General features: G+C 44.4%; 1 protein-coding gene across 1 annotated transcript; it reads right to left on the bottom strand.

Moving 5' to 3' along the window:
* Nucleotides 1-850: 850 nt before the first annotated feature.
* Nucleotides 851-12,342, bottom strand: TRIM31 (tripartite motif containing 31). The gene is made up of 8 exons (XM_043908778.1): nucleotides 11,926-12,342; nucleotides 11,189-11,284; nucleotides 10,159-10,393; nucleotides 8,424-8,558; nucleotides 5,508-5,582; nucleotides 4,277-4,342; nucleotides 3,505-3,678; nucleotides 851-2,235 (listed from the first exon to the last, which is right to left on the bottom strand). Exons 1-8 carry the CDS (start codon nucleotides 12,340-12,342, stop codon nucleotides 1,709-1,711), a joined length of 1,725 nt encoding a protein of 574 aa, XP_043764713.1. The 3' UTR covers nucleotides 851-1,708.
* Between the last annotated feature and the right edge of the window lie 4,473 nt (nucleotides 12,343-16,815).

The raw sequence follows: 16,815 nt of genomic DNA, 5'->3' as shown, positions 1-16,815 counted from the left end.
TAGTTATTATTATTCTCATTCATGCTTAAAAGTGTCCCATCTTTAACCAGATATGGCTCCAGTAGCTTTCTCACAATCTGATGTGACAAAATGCTCCAGGGTCATCTTGTGTATTTCTTCTCCCAGACCTAGAATTAGCCAGTTCTTCAAGGAGCCATTTTGGCAGGAAATAATAAGATTTTCATCTGGGTGTAAGCAGGGCTTGCTCAGTGTATCCAGTGAGGCTATTATTATTAATAATAGGGCTTCTTTGTGAAGGAAGCTAAGAAATACATTTTATTATTTTTTTAAGGAAAATGCATCATGAGTTTATCACATTATGATGTTCCAATTCAAATTTGGGATCACCATGCTTTTATTTCTCTTCTTTTATGTCACAATCATAAGAGAAAACTAATCTTTCAGGTTGAAAATCTTGGTTCCTGGTAATGTTAACATAATTGCTTATTTTCTTTATCTTATTATATATGTGTATATATGTACATGTACATAATATATGGGCTACCCAGGTGGCTCAGCGGTAAAGAATCTGCCTGCTAACGCAGGAGACATAGGTTGAATCCCTGGATCAGGAATATCTTCTGGAGAAGGAAATGGCAACCCACTCCAGTATTCTTGCCTGGAAAATCCCATGGACAGAGAAGCCATAGAGTCACAAAAGAGTCAGATATGACTTAGGGACTAAACAACATAATACATAATAAATTCAGAATAACAACAAAAATATTATTACCAAGATGATAACTGAAAATTTTGTTTTATTTTCAATTCTTTTTGTCATTAGGCTATATTCCACTAAGGAGATACAGCTAAATTACTGTGTTTTAAAGTCACCTAAAATAACTCCTAAGAAGTTACCAAATACAGAGAATTTAAGCTACCAACTACATACACAGTTAGGTTCCTCTTGTTTTAATTTAAGTTTGTTTTATAATGATGTAAAACATTTACATAATTCCAAAGCCTAATTTCCATGTCTTCCACTTGGTTTTCCCTCCTCCCAAAAGTAAGTGTTTTTGTTAGGTTTTGGTTTATCCTTCCACTTAAAAAATAAATACAAGCTAAAAAAATGTATATTTACATTTCCCCTTTTCTTAGGTAACGTGTAACATGCTGTGTGCACTATTCTCCATCTTGGCTTTTTTTCACTTAATATATCCTGGAGGTCATCCTAAAATAATAGACAGATAGTCCTCACTTGCAAAAGGTCTAGACCTGACTGAGTCTCTGGGGAGACAACCACCAGCGATCCAGCGTCATGTTTTTCAGGTCCCTCAAAAGCAAGAGGTCTAGATGGGCCAAGCCTGCACACACTCTCAAGGGCATCGAGGATAAAAGCCACAGCCTCAAATCAGTGTGTGGTCCCCTGAAATCTGCATCTCAACCAACATTCTCATTGCAGAATCTTCACTGTTACCTATTGATTTATAATGCGACAATAAATAGCCTTGTGTATTTGAAGCTTCCTTTTTAACCTAGGTACACTGGGGAGAAAGGGGGACTGAAAGAAAGAAGGTAAAAGTAAAGGGTGGGGTGGGGGCCGTGGGAGGAATTTCAGAGATATCAGGCCTCCATCAAGAAGCCAAAAAAGTGTAACTTTCCTAAAGTGTTCCTGGAAGTCTAGCTTCAACCCTACCGCACACATCCCACACATCCCAAAGCGAGGGGGTAACGGAGAGGAGACGCAGAGGAAAGCAAAGGAACAACTCTAGGGACTCAGGGTGATCTGGGTGCCGGGAAACAGGAGCCGGAAAAAGGGGAAGATCTGCCCTGGAAACGAGGCGTGGAAGGTGTAGAGGTGGTTGCTCGTGGTGGCGTCGCAGAACACGACCTCGCCGCACTCGTGATTCACGCGGACGCCCACTTTCCTGGGACAGACCGAGAGATCCTCGCGGGTGCCGGCCCCGGTGAGCGCCTGGCACTCGGAGCCCGCGATGCGCAGCGCCCAAAAGCCACTCAAGGGCTCTATCTGCAGCATGCCCTTCCTAGGTACTGGCTCCGAGGCCACGCCCACCACGCAGCCCCCGCCCCCGGGCCCTTGGAGCTCCGCCTCCCAGGTCTGGCAGCCGGAGCAGAGGCCTGGCAAGCCCAGGACACAGCGGAACGGATAGAAGCGCTCCGGGTCGGTGGGCTCAGCGCAGACGCTCTGAAGAACCGGCATCAGCGTCACTGTCTTCAGATCCTGGGAAATGATGAGATCTGGGTGAGCCGAGGCCGCATCCAGGATCAGTGGGTCTGCGGAAAGATGAGGAGAAAGAGGGGCAATCCCAGGTCAAGCCATCCAGCCCCCTTTAGGATGGCTTTCTCTACATAGTCACAGTCACCTTTGCCCCCAGAGACGTCCTAGCCCCCCGCCCCCTCCTTGGCGTTAATCCCTAAATTTCACCATATGCAGCTCTGAGGGTGGTCTCCATTGGTGGTGGGGAGGTGTCATTTCAACACTCAGAACTGAGACTATCTCCTCTTCCTTCCCCGTTTCCTGTGGTCCTCATATCTAGAACAAGATTTGAGGCTTGTATAAGAGATGTCGAGGTTCAGATGGTCTGAGCTCGAGTAATTTTCTAAAGTACAACCCCTCAAAAACAGGGTTCAGTGGAGGGGTGGAGTGCAGAAGGAGGAACTGTCAGCCCCCTTCTCACCACATATGCACACTTTGGGGGGCGGGGCGGGGCGGTGGGCGCGCAGCATGCAGTATCTTGGTTCCCCCACCAGGGTTGGAACCCACCGCCCCTGAAGTGGAAGCATGGAGTCTTAACCACTGGGAAAGTCTGGATTTGGATATTAAGTTATAGCTTGTCAAAGGTAGAAGGCCCCCACCCTCCCTCTACAATGGCTTGAGAAGCTGTGGTTCCAGTCCTTGCCAAAGACTTAGGAATGGGGGCCTCATCCTCTTACTCCTGTCTGTGTCTTAGTTGCTCAGTCGTGTCCGATTCTTTGCAGCCCCACAGACTGTGGCCCAACAGGCTCCTCTGTCTATGGGATTCTCCAGGCAAGAATACTGGAGTGGCTTGCCATTGCTTTCTCCAGAGGATCTTCCCAACCCAGGGATCGAACCCTGGTGTCCTGCGTTGCAGGCAGATTCTTGACCGTTTGAGCTACAGGGAAGTCCTCCTCTCACTCTAGTATGATTTAATGTTTACTTACTGGATGGGGCATGTAGGAGAAATGGAGGATGTGGGAATGTGGGGAAAAGGAAGAAGAGTGGTCAGAATCATGAGGATGAGTTAGGTGGATTGGGGCCCAGGTAGTTCTTACTGGTCTCTAGATTCCACCCTGGCTAAACTGATTGATGCCTTGGTAGTTGAAAAACAGTGGACCAGAGCAGCCAACTATAGTGACTTCCTTTATCCACCAGGGGGCACCACAGCCAAAGCAGTAAACAGAAGCCTAGTGCTGGGTCGTCTTCCTCCTTTTACTTGAGAACACCTGCTCCCTTCTCTAAGTTCTCACCTCCATCCCCATCTCCACTCCCTCAGGGACTTTTCACTATTCTCAGCCACTCACCAATCACCGTCTTGAGCTCTTCAATATTCGTAACTCCAGGGCTCCCCAGGTTCTCAGAGCTGTCCAGGTTTGATGAATAAGAAACAAAAGAGGGCGTGTTTCGGCTCCGGAAGAGTGGGCCGAGTGAAACTGAGAGTTTGGGATTTGGCAGCACTGATTTAGTTGTTCTGTCAACTTTGAGGGAGAAGGAGAGGAGAGAAGAGAGGTCAGTGGGGGCAAAGCAGCAATGTCAGAAAGTGCTACCAAGCTCTAGACACAGCAGGAGGAATCAGGGGTAGACTCAGGAAAGTGAAACTGCCCACAGGGTTCCAGTAGCTGGGGATCAACAGAAATTCTTGGGCTTGCCTTACTGAATGATAGATAAGGGAACAGTTTAGTAAAACCCCTCTAATTGTAAGCTGTCTTCACTGGTTAAGCTTACTTTAGTTATTTTTTCCCTCTAATTGTAATTTTTCCTTTTAATTGTATGTGTGTGCACTAGTCACTCAGTCATATCAGACTCTTTGTGACTCCATGGACTGTAGCCCACCAGGCTCCTCTGTCCATGGAATTCTCCATGCAAGAATACTGGAGTGGGTAGCCATTCCCTTCTCCAGGGGATCTTCTCGACCCAGGGATAGAACCCAATCTCCCGCATTGCAGGCAGATTCTTGACCATTAACTGCATACCCTCCAGGTGCTTGGGTGGGGACAGCATTTGACCCCCTGTAGACTTGGAGGTTCCTTGACTTCACCATTAGAAGCCACCAGCATTCAGGGTGAGGACTCTTACCTGGAGGGGTCGACTCAGGCTCCGAGGTTTTGTTCACTATAGGATAGTTTTTCTCTGACAGGTACCCTAGGAATTGGTGAGAGAAAACCAGTGTTGGTCTCGATAACTGGAAGCTGCTAACTAAAAACCAAACAGCCTGCCACCATCAGTAAGTTCAAGAATTGGTGATTCTCAGTAAGGGCTGCACCCCAGGTCATGAGGAAGTATAGAAGCCTTTCAGGTTGTCCCAATGCCTGCAAAGGAGGGGGTACTCTACTGGCCTAGAATGTTTCCTGAGGCCTGGGATGTGATTCAGCAGACTGCAAGGCATAGAGCACAGTGGAGACTTACCATGTGCAAACACCAATAGCTCCTCTGGTGGAGAAACATTGGTGGAACAGAATCTTAAGTTCTGCTCTTGGCTTTGGAAGGCATTGTGTAGATTCTGGCATTGGCAAAATGATTTCTAATGCTGTCTTTTCCACTTAATAGTCATGTGACTTGGGTAATTTACTTCACCTCTCTGAAGTTGCAGGGGCCTTATTGATTGCAAATTGCCAATAATAACACCTGTCTAGGAGGATGGTAGTGAGATTTTGAACTTCTAGATGTGGACTGCTTAGCACATGGTGGCTCTTGAAGAAATGGTACTTCTGGTGTTACCATCTCAGATAGCAGGGCCATCTCTGATGGCTTGGGCATAGGCTGCAGTTACAGGAGGTCTCCCTCCCCTGGGCTGTCATGACCTGACTTACAACCGGAAACCCAGCCTATGGCTGATGGCAGCTACTACGGCAGAGACTGAGCTGCTTTTGTCTTCTCCTTGTCTTATCTTTTCCTCCCTTACTCTGAGGAATGGAGGAATAAATTTGCAACTTTCTGTTACTTTTTTGCAGGGGTGGCGGGGGGGGGGGGGGGGGGGGAGGCATGTCATGCAACATGTGGGATCTTAGTTCCCCAACCAGGGATCAAACCCATGCCCCCTGAATTAGAAGCGTGGAGTCTTACCCACTGGACAATCAGGGAAGTCCCAGAATTTTCTGTTACTTTTAAATATTTCAAAATTTTGGGATTAGTCTCTGTTTTGTGAGTTACCTAAGTTTAAAATAATAAAATATATCCATATGCCTGTGCTTCTGCCTTGATGAGGAATGGGGATTCACCTATATTTGGCCTCCGTGTAACCAGAGAGAGAATTCTTCCCCTTTGCTTTTTTCACTTTCCCCAAATGGCAGGAGCAGTCATCACTTACAGCTCTTTCTGTCTTCCTCAGTCATGCCTTTGAGGAATTTGCTTTTATCTTTCTTGCTGTCAGCCTGGAGATTGTCTGTGGAGAGAGAAAAGAATGAGATGGAGTAAATTCAGAGAGTTTGAACCAGGAACCTATGATCACACAGCGGGCACCAAATTTCAAATGCCTTGAACTTGACTCTCATATTCCTAGTGGACCAAGGTGTAAAACTCTGAGAGATGCTCTTTCTGTTATCCTGGAGTGGCTCTCTAGCCCAGCACTGTCCAATAGAAATACCCTCAAGTCACAAATAACATTAGATTTTCTAGTAGTCACCAGGGAAGGGCTTCCCTTGTAGCTCAGTCAGTAAAGAATCTGCCTGCAGTACAGGAGACCTGGGTTCAATCCCTGGGTCGGGAAGATCCCCTGGAAAAGGAAATGGCAACCCACTCCAGTATCCTTGCCTGGAAAATCTCATGGACACAGGAGCCTGGTGGGCTGCAGTCCACAGGGTCGCAAAGAGTTGGGTACGACTGAGTAACTAACATTTACTTACTTTCTTAGTAGTCACATTACAAAAAGTAAAGTAAAAAGAAACTGATAAAATTAATTTTTAATTATATCTTCTATTTAAACCATTATTTAACATGTAAATCCATGGCTGATTCATGTCAATGTATGGCAAAAACCACTACAATATTGTAAAGTAATTAGCCTCCAACTAATAAAAATAAATGAAAAAATTAAAAAATAAAAAAATTTTAAAAAATTAAAAAAATAATCCATTATTTAAAAAATATTGCCTTTCAACCTATAAAAAGTTATTACTATATTTTACACTCTATTTTCACACTAAGTCTTGTGAAATCTGATATGTTTCCTTCACTAGCAGCACAGCTGACTTTGGACGAGCCACATTTCAAATGCCCAAGTGCATGTGTGGCTAGTAGCCAACATATCGGGCAGCACAAATCTAGGCCCTTCCTAGTGAGGAGAACTGAGGAGAAAGGGCTGAGGGACAAAAGGTGCTGTTTGGCCTCACGCTTTGGCTTCAGAAGAAGGTCTGCTGTGGTGCCCGCCACTCAGGCACAGGCTGTGGTAAAGGATGGTCCCACCTACTTAAAGCCTGGGTGGCAATCCCTCTCCTCCCGATAAGAGAAGACTCGAGAGAGGAAAGGCAAGGGAGCTCCAGACCAAGGCGCTCAGTGCCCTTCTGTCCTGGTTCTCCCCCAGGAGGGAGTTCTGTGCCCCCGTCTCCCAGACATGGAGGGCTGTCAACGTCTGTGTACCCTCATGGAAATAGGGGCAGAGGACAAAAGACTTTGTGTGGTTGGAGAATGAGCCCACAACTCAGGGAGGATGGCCTGTGTCCGGCCTCTACTTGCTGTAGGGGTGCTGGACTAAGGGAAGAGCTACAGAGTGGGACTCCTAGATGAGGGGCTTCCTCTGGGCCTCTGTACCCTTCTAGTGCCCTGTAGCTCCAGGACAGGAGAGAGCCAGCCCTGGGTATAGGTGGAGGGAGACACAGGGGATCTCATCTGAGGGCCACCAGCCCAGCCATAGGGAATGCTCAGCGACCCTCTTATGAGGGGTCCACACACCTGGAGCCAGAGCAAACACTGGCCAGGAATGCTATGCTTCCACGGCCTTCAGGGTCCAGCCATCAACCCCCTCCACCTCTGGTTTCCCAGACCCAGTCATTCCCCAACAGGAGGCAACCATCCTCAGACTAGGCAGCTATGGAGATTAGACCAGTGTTGTAAGTAGGCCCCCAGCAACCCCTCCATCCAGTGGACTTTAAGAGAGCCAGGTGGGAGTTAGGGGACTGTATGTGGGGGTAGGGGGGAGAAAATACAGCAGACCACGTTCATCTGTGCCAAAAGGTAGAGAATGTATTTGTAGCCCCCTTCTCCATGCCCAATCCCAGCCTGTGCCAAAGTGAAAAGGTAATAAATCCCTTTATTGAAATTCTAAACTGAAGCAAAACTATTTAATTTTATTTTTTAGATTGTAGTTATTCTATGTGAGATTGAACCCAGGCCATGGCAGTGAAAGGCCAGCATCCTACCCACTAGGCCACCAGGGAACTTCAGAACCAAATTGGAATGACTATGAAAACCTGAAATGACTATGAAATTGTTGGATTACATGAGATTACACCACGTGGGATGGGAGAACTGGACAAAGCAAAGCAGTTACTAGGGAAAAGAAAAGTTCAAAACAACAAAATTAAGAACAAAAACTCTGTGTCTGGGGAGTGGAGATTCTTAGCTGAACGAGTGGTATTCTTGGGGGCTTTGTCCTGGTCCTCATTTTCCAGAGGCATATGGAAGGGGTCTGGGATTGGGAGACTCTTGTGATATTTCCTGGGAGAAAACTCCATCCAGCTCTCTCTACTCACAAGCACAACCTTTGCTGTGAAGGGAGTCCTTATAAATACACAGCTGTCTTCCTAGTTGTAATCCCAGACATGTTTTTGAAAAATATCTGACCAAATATCTAAAGCCCAAGTCATCTACTTCTGTCTGACTTCTGTTTCCCTGCAAGGCTGCAAGAAGGATTTCCCTAAAATGTCATTGACTTTGAATCTATTTTCTTGTGTTCTGTAGTCAGAAATAGATTGAAACCCAGTTCTGGCCCACCAGACAACTGGTCTACCACCTTCCTGCCAGTCACTGTGCCAGGCATGGGAACCTCTCGCAGCTTTCACAAGAAGAGTCAGGGAGGCAAACAGGTGAAACATGAAGACAGAGTGCAAGAGATGCCTGAAAAGAAAGATCCAGATGCCTGGAAAGTGCCCGGCAGAGAGCCTGGCATTGGAAATGTCCTATATAATTACTATCGGCATGGATGAGCTACAGTTCCATTTCCTCGGGGTGATGGAGGAAGAATCCCCCAAAGGGAGGTGAACTGAGTTAATGACAGCCTCTTCCTTACCTTTGAATCTCTTCAGGCTCTCTGTGAGGGAATCATGCCGTGATTTGATGTCACTGAGTTTTTTCTCCAGGCCCATTGAAACAGGGGTTGGGTTGAGAAAGCGAAATCCTTCACTCCTAGGAAGATATGGCTGAACTGGATGGTGAGATCAAGGGATGGGGTGCAGGGGAGGAAGAGCTGTGACAAAGAGGTGGGGATGAGGTGATGGAGCCTTGGGGGTGAGGAAGGAAATCAGAGGATAGTGAGCTGAGAGTCAGGAGGCCAGGGCTAGGGATATGGGGACAGGGTGCGGTGGGGCATAGTGTGATATGGAAATGCAGATGGGAGATAAGCCAGAAAGAAGCAGAGAGGAAGGGGGCAGAGAGACGGGGTAGGAGACCCAGGAGCCATCTAGTTGAGCAAGGGGTCATGCAGGAAGTGCAAGCAAATAGGAGAATCTGTGATGAAGAAATAGGAAAGTAAAGAGAAACAGCTCTTCTCTTTAGTAACCAACTCAGCTTAAGCTGCAGCCTAAGTACCTGACTGCAGTTAGACAGAGTAGACAGGAACTTGGGAGGGAAGAATGTTGAGTATTTGAATGTATGTTGAGCATTGTAAGATGAATGAATCAGTGGGCAAAATGCACTTGGGGTGGCCCATCATACCTGCACAAGGCAATTTTGATGTCCTAGAAGAGAAAGAAAAACAGCACAGTCTTAGCACTTGGCTGATTCATGGGAGCCAAGGAGGAAGTACCGACCATGCAGGGCATGGGGTAGAGCAGGTGGAATGAGAACATCTCTCTTCCCATACGAACATCTCCATAAAGGTTCCTCCAGGAAGTGTCCAATATGTCAGTAGGCAGGAAAATGATCAGACCTCAAGAGGAACTAACTGAGTTGTTTGAAAATAAGTTTTGTCTCTGAGACTAAACCGGAAAAGGGAGAAGACAGACAGGAAAAGGGCTGGAATGGCTTTGTGTGGTCTTTCTTAAAAAAAAAAAAGAAATGGATTTCTGAACTAGTGGGAGTGGGAGACGTATACAGAAGGGAGCTCAGCTTATCTTGTGCACCACCTAGACCTGAACTGTCCAGTATGACAGCCACCAGTCACACGTGGCTATTGAACACTTTGAAACATGGCTAGTATGACAAGGAACCAAATTTTTAAATTTTATTAGAGTCACCAATCCAAATTTAAATTAAAAAAAAAAACCTGAAATAGTGTAAAATACTTTTTCCATTGACCACAACTATATTGATTTGGTCAGAGTCATTTAATTCAACCATTCAAAATATGATGTCTGAACTGAGATCTGCCAAACATATACCAGACTTTAAAGACTCAATTTTTTAAAGGAAGAAGTTCATAAAATATTTCATTAATACTTTAAAAATATTGGTTAATGATTGAAATTATAATACTTTGGATATATTGGGTAAAATAAAATATTTCACTTAATTTTACCTGTGTTTTTTTATCTTTTTAATGTGGCTACAAGAAAAAAGTTTAAGTCATATTTGTGACTTGCAAAAGAATTCTAAATTACACATATAGCTCACATTGTACTTCTAAATTATATACATAGTGTGAAATATATTTGTAAATTATGGCTCACACAATGTTTCTATTGGACAGCACTCAGCTGGGGGAAGGAAGATGGAGGCAACTCTGGTATCCTGCCACGGGACCAGTGCTCTGATCTGTAACTGGGGAGGGGTCCCTATGTTTTTACAACTTGGCCCCCAAGGGACACTCACCTGGAGCAGCTGGCCTGGCGGCAGACACTGCCTGGACTTCAGGGAATCCTTAAGCTTCCTGAGATTGTTCAGCTGCGTCTTGGTGGAAACGACATAGAATTTCTCCCCCTTGGAGATCTCCTGACCCAGCCAGTTGATCCGGGACAAGAGGAAGCTCTTCTCCTCCTTTAGCACCTGATGCAGCTGGTTGAAGGCTGTGATGACCTTCTGCTTCTCTAATTCCACCTGGGTCTGGGGGCAAGAAAGTGGACATTCAGAAGATGAGAGGATGGCCTCAAAGTTCCTTCTATCTCATTTTATTCAAAGTTATCATTTTATTAAGTTTATTCTGAGCAACGTGCAGTGGCAGACATGGAGGAAAGGAAATGGGAGGAGAACAAACTTTTGAAAGCCCTTACTATGTGCCTTGTTTTCATTTTAGGTTATTTATTTACATTTTTTGCCTTCAAGGACAGGTAGCTAATACTTAATACCTAAGTATTAAGTACTCATATTTCCAGAAGTCTTTTCAGTTTATAATCTGCTTTCACATAGATTTTTTTTTCCTTTTTACACACACCCACACACAAAACAGGTACAGATATTTGAGTGGGTTCATAGTGTCTTCATTTTCTAACTTGAGAAGTCAGTTTCTAGGTAAGTAAGGGACTGTGAGGGGCAGAGATGGGTCTTAAAACTGGTATTTCCAATTCTAAGACCAGCACCAGCTTTCCTTACACTACCTGTCCCCAGGTGGAGGAGACCAAAGCAGCCAACCTACTCCAACAACACGAGGCTGGACGTGGAAGGTGCTAGCACTGGCAATCCAAGTGCTGTAGAAGAGGAGAAGGCTGGAGCACACCCTTACCCCTGATGCCACAATTCTTTCTGTCCCTCCTACCCTCCATCCCATTCTGTATCTGTTTCTTTGTCAATGAGGTCTTTTTGAGTGGTCAGTGTAATAAGGAATTCTAGGAGTTTTGCAGAGATAGTGTTTCTGCTTTTGAGCTCATGGACAGAGAGACCCACACCTGAGTTTTTTCTTACCATGAAGACATTGATCTTGTGTTCACCTTGTGACTTTGTCTGAATTATCTCCCTCTCCTTTTGCTGCAAGACCTCAATTTGTGATTGGATCTGCTCCTGTTGGGAGAGAGTTGTCTTGGCAAGTTGTGCCTGGAGCCCTCCTGACCTCGTGATGCCCTCCTGATCTCTTGGGATGGTGGGCGAGTCCTTGTGTCGTTATTAATAGATCCCCCTTTCCTGTTCAAGCTGGGGGCTGGGGTGTGATGGGGGAGGAAGAACTCTGGAGTCTAAGTGACCTACAAGAAAGGAATGTGGTAATAAGTTACAACTAATAAATTATGACTAATATTTGGATGTGCTTTGGGGGTTATCAAAGGACTTCCACAAACCTTCTTTCATTTGTCATACCTACGACTCTTAAGAAGTACAATTTATTTGCCCCATTTAAAAAGGAGGCACCTGAAGCTCAGAGAGGTAAAGTGACTCCTTGAAGGATCTATAGAAAGTTCAGGAGTCTGAACCTGAACTTACGCCACTGACTTGAAATTCCGTGTTCTTTCCATTCTCCATTATACCTTGGTCACAACAAGCATCAGTTCTCCAGTCTTAGACTTTTGAAACTACTGGGCCTGACTGCAAATTTTCTACTCAGATGGGGGCAATGGGTACAAACCCAGAGGGAGGAGATGATAGTTTCCAGGTCCTCACTGAACTCCTGGACTGATGGGGGAACAGAGAAGGGACCCCCAAATATCTACCTGATAACTCTGGGCAGCTTCTTCTATCAGAGTTGCGTTGTGGGTTTTGTGGTCCTTGGACTGACAACACACCACGCAGAGGAACTTGCCATCGACATCACAGAAGTAATGACATTTCTCTCCGTGCCTTAGACATCTCAGCTCTTCCTTTTCTGGCTGCATCTCCGAGGGATCCATAGCTTGGATTTTCTCCACCAGATTTACCAAGAGCCAGTTGGGCGTGATTGTGTCCCTCCTCACAATTTTGTTGCAGAGGGGACATTTAATGATGCTGTCTGCTGCTTCCCCGCTCTGAGTGATGCAACTGAGGCAGAAGTTGTGCCCGCAGTCGATGGTAGCAGGGTACTGCAGAATATCCATGCAAATGGGGCAAATCACTTCTTCTTGAAGCTTACCGGAAAACTGTTGATGGGCCATGATGGGGCCAAGGGCTTCTTCAAGTCTGTTGAAAGTCTAGAAGTCAGCTGTGGACACTGGTTCTAGGAAAAGAGAAAATAACAGAGACGATGGAGGTCAGAGTCTATTAATTAGAGAATCAGAGAGAGAGGAAAAAGAGAGAGGAAAAAAACAATAGTAGCAAAGAGTCAAAATTAGAAGGTAGGAAATATTATAAAGAGGGAAACAGATGAGCAATGCTACCTCACTGCCTCTTGAGAATGAATGGATTCAGCAAATGAATATACAGTGCTTATAAAATGGGGTAAGTATTCCTGAACCTTGGACTAATTAAGGGTGTTTATGAGGCAGTTAACTGAGATTAGAAGGACCAGGGCACCAAAGTCCATCCTCAGAGGTTCAGGGAAGGAGTGGAGGGACTGGAAAATACTTCCCGAAAGGTCACAGCCAGTTCACCAGTAATGATTTGAGCATCTCTTTCATGCAGAGCCCAAACCTTGGGAGAACATATGAAAAAGAAGCAGGTAATTCTCTACCTCTTATAATTTGGCTCCACACTTTTTAAGTATTTTGTGTAAATATAGAAAATATAATCACCCGCTCAGGGAGTTTCCAGTTAAAAGGAGAGGCAACCATTCCTCCCCTGGGGAGATGCCTAATACAGTGGGACCAGCAAGGAACTTCCTTGCTGAAAGGTCATCCTCTGTTCTCCATCCTAGTTGATTTTTTTACTTCCCTGCAGCACCTGGATCAGTCTGTCCTCTTCTGGATTTTTTTTTTTTTTTCAAACGTCTTCAATACTCTGGTGCGTCCATGCTCATTCTTCGTTTTTTCCGTTTCTTCCTGCTTCTTGGTGCTTACTTGATCTCTGGATTGCCTTCCCCCAACCACCATCACCTACACTCCCTTCTGTAGCTCAACACATTTGCATTGCAACCTTTGCTCCTTCCCTCTTGGATAAGGGAAGGGTCCTTTCTCTCTTCCCATTTCATCTGGATCCCAGCTGCCACCTTTACCTCCTCTCTCTCCAGGATCTGCCATCTGTTTCCCTCGAGAAACACATCTTTCATTTTTATCTGGTCTTAATATTTATGTCAGACATGTGTTGTGGGTAATTTTATTATTATAATCAGAGTGATTGTATATTTTGGTCTACCTTGGGAGAGTGCTGGGTTTCACCTTTGACCTGCTGTAATGAATAGAACATCCTTCCATTCTCAAAAGTATCCAGGTTGGATGATGAGTTATATGGTTACCTTAATTATAGAAACTGTTGGAAGCCAAGGCTTTCAGAAGTGTTATACCTCCATTTCAGAAATGTTATGAAAAGGCCTTCCTCTGTTTGCTTTGAGGTGAAATTAAAGCATCTTAACATATGTATAATATTTTATAGTTTATTCTCATCCTAAACTGCTGGCTGCTGGAGGCAGAATTTAACTTATAGGTAGGTTTCACTTGACATAGTGATTTTAGACATAATAATTTGTACGACTTTAGAGAGGATGGATGTTTTATTTTTCCTACCACTTCCTACTGCCTCTTGTCTACCTAGCTCCTGAAGACATCTCACCTTCCCCCCCCTCCCCAGCTTTATTGATATAATTGACATACAGCATTGTGAAGGCTTAATGTGATGTGATGTGATGTGATGATTTGGCACATGTACATATTGTGAGATGTTTACCACAATAAGGTTAGTTAACACATCCTTCACCTCACATAAATAACTTTTTTGTTGTTGTCATTGTTATGGTGAGAGCATTAAAGATCTATTCTTGTAGCAACTTTTGAGTATATATTAAACTATAGTCACACACTGTACATGACACCCCTGAAACTTATTAACTGAAATTTTGTATTATACCCCTTGATCCACACCTTCAAATTTTTCTCACCCCTCAGACCCTGGCAACCAGCATTCTATCTGTGTCTATGAGTGCGGTGCTTTTAGTTTCCATATACAAGCGAAATCCTACAGTATTTGTCTTTCTCTTGTCTGCCATTTGTCTGACATATCAGGCTTCCTTGGCAGCTCAGTTGGTAAAGAATTCCCCTGCAATTCAGGAGACCCTGGTTAAGTTCCTGGGTTGGGAAGATTCCCTGGTGAAGGGATAGGCTACCCACTCCAGTATTCTTGGGCTTCCCTTATGGTTCAGCTGGTAAAGAATCTGCCCATAATGCGGGAGACCTGGCTTCAATCCCTGGGTTGGGAAGACCCCCTGGAGAAGGGAAAGGCTACCCACTCCAGTATTCTGGCCTGGAGAATTCCATGGACTGTAGCGAAGAGTCAGACATGACTTTCACTGTCTGACATTTTACTTAGCCCAATGCCCCCATGTCCATTCTTATTGTCACAAATGTCAGGATTTCCATCTTTTTATGGCTGACTTTAAATACATTTGAGAGACTTTGCTGGTGATCCAGTAGTTAAGAATCCACTGGGGAGCTAAATCCCACATGCCACAAAGGAAATAAGCCCATGTGCTGCAGCTACGAAAGCGTGCGCACTCGGGAACCTGTGCAACAAGAAAAGATTCCATGTGACACAATGAAGATTCTTCAGGCCACAACTAAGACCTGGCTATATACAGTATTTACTTTATCCACAACTAAGACCTGACTGTAGGGCTTCCCTGGTAGCTCAGATGGTAAAGTGTCTGCCTACAATGCGGGAGACCCGGGTTCAATCCCTGGGTCAGGAAGATCCCCTGGAGAAGGAAATGGCAACCCACTCCAGTATTCTTGCCTGGAAAATCCCATGGACTGAGGATCCTGGTGGGCTACAGTCCATACGGTCGCAAAGAGTCAGACTCAACTGAGTGACTTCACTTCAAGACCTGACTATATACAGTATTTGCTTTATCCACAACTAAGACCTGACACAGCCGAATAAATATTTTAAATAAATAAAATACACACACACAGTAATATTTGCTTTCTCCATTCGTCTGTTGATGAATACTTAAGGTTGTTTCCAAGTGATGGCTTTTGGGAACAAAGGGCAGTTAACATGGGAATGCAGATATCTCTCTGAATTCTGGATTTTATTTCCTTCAGACATATAGCCAGAAGTGGGATTGCTGGATGCTATGGTAGTTCTAGTTTTAATTTTTTTGAGGATCTTCCATACTGTTTTCCATAGTAGCTGCACCAATTTACATTCACCAATAGTGCACCAAGGTTCCCTTTTCTCCACATTCTTGACAGCATTTGTTGTCTTTTCGATGATAGCCATTCTGACAGGTGTGAGGTGATATGTCATTGTGATTTTGATTTGCATTTCCCTGATGACTAGTGATGTTGAGCACCTTTTCATGTACCTTTTGGCCATATGTATGTCTCCTTTGGATAAATGTCTATCCAGTCCCTTATAGTGTTAGTCACTCAGTTGTGTTTGACTCTCCGCGACCCCATGGACTGCAGCTTGCTGGGGTCCTCTGTCCGTGGGATTCTCCAGGCAAGAACAGGGGTGGGTTGCCATTCCATTCTCCACTGGAGTGGGCTGCCATTCCCTTCTCCAGGGATCTTCCCGACCCAGGGATCGAACCTGGGTCACCAGCGTTGCAGGTGGACACTTTACTGCCTGAGCCACCAGGGAAGCCCCAGTCTCTTCAATAGACTGTTTAATTGTATTATTTGTGGGATTTTACTTTTGAGCTGTAGGAGTTTCTTAAACACGTTGGATATTAACCTCTTATTCGATATATGACTTGCAAACATTTTCTCTCATCCCATAGGTTGCTTTTCCATTTTGTTCATTGTTTCTTTTGCTATGCAGAAGCTTTTTAGCTTGATATAGTCCCACTTGTTGCCATAATTGACTATTTAGAAAGAAACAAAGTTAGACTTGTGCTGTATACCATAAACAAAAATTCTAGGTAATTTAAAGATCAAATATGAAAATATTAAAATTTAGAATAACATTTATCCTTAATGTGAGAGAGCTGTTTTGAATGACTAAAAAAAAAAAAAAAAAGACATAAAATTAAAATATTGACAGATCACCAAAAACAAAAAAAAATTTCAACATGGAAAATAATGCCATAAAAAATCAAAGGGCAAATGATAGCAAAAGAGGATTAACTAGCATTAATATGACATGTCAAGGGTTAATAGCAGTAATATAGAAAAATGATTTGGCATCAAGATGAGGATGTAAATTCACGCGGCCACCACTACTCCCTCCCTGACATACAAATAACAGACAAAATATTTTTTAAAAGTAAAAAACTACAACCAGTCAATGAGAGAATTCATGAATATAAGATAGTGGTGGGTTGGCACCCTCTGAGAAGTTTACTGACACACAGCACAGAGAATCACTAAGCGGCAGAAACCAAGTAAGGTCAGAGATACGGAGGATAAATCAAAACGCTCCAACATGTGTCCAGTCAGAAGTTCAGAAGAAGAGAGGAGAGGAAATGGAGGAGCAAAATATGAAGCGTAAAAGGCTTCAGGTTTTTTTGTTTTTTCAGAATTTTCAGGTCCCCTGAA

This window comes from Cervus elaphus, chromosome 7 (genome assembly GCF_910594005.1).
Source record: "Cervus elaphus chromosome 7, mCerEla1.1, whole genome shotgun sequence".
NCBI classification, from domain to species: Eukaryota; Metazoa; Chordata; class Mammalia; order Artiodactyla; family Cervidae; genus Cervus; species Cervus elaphus.
The sequence above is the reverse complement of the archived record's forward strand: the minus strand, read 5'-3'. Positions and strand labels throughout refer to the sequence as shown.

What these genes read in the sequence shown, in the direction of transcription:
- TRIM31 (XM_043908778.1), bottom strand. Translation starts at nt 12,342, where the DNA reads ATGGCCCATCAACAGTTTTCCGGTAAGCTTCAAGAAGAAGTGATTTGC. An exon ending in AAGCTGCCCAGAGTTATCAG is followed by an intron (nt 11,285 to 11,925) that starts GTAGATATTTGG and finishes CTCTCCCAACAG; the next exon opens with GAGCAGATCCAATCACAAAT. An exon ending in AGGCCAGCTGCTCCAGGTGA is followed by an intron (nt 8,559 to 10,158) that starts GTGTCCCTTGGG and finishes CTCACCATCCAG; the next exon opens with TTCAGCCATATCTTCCTAGG.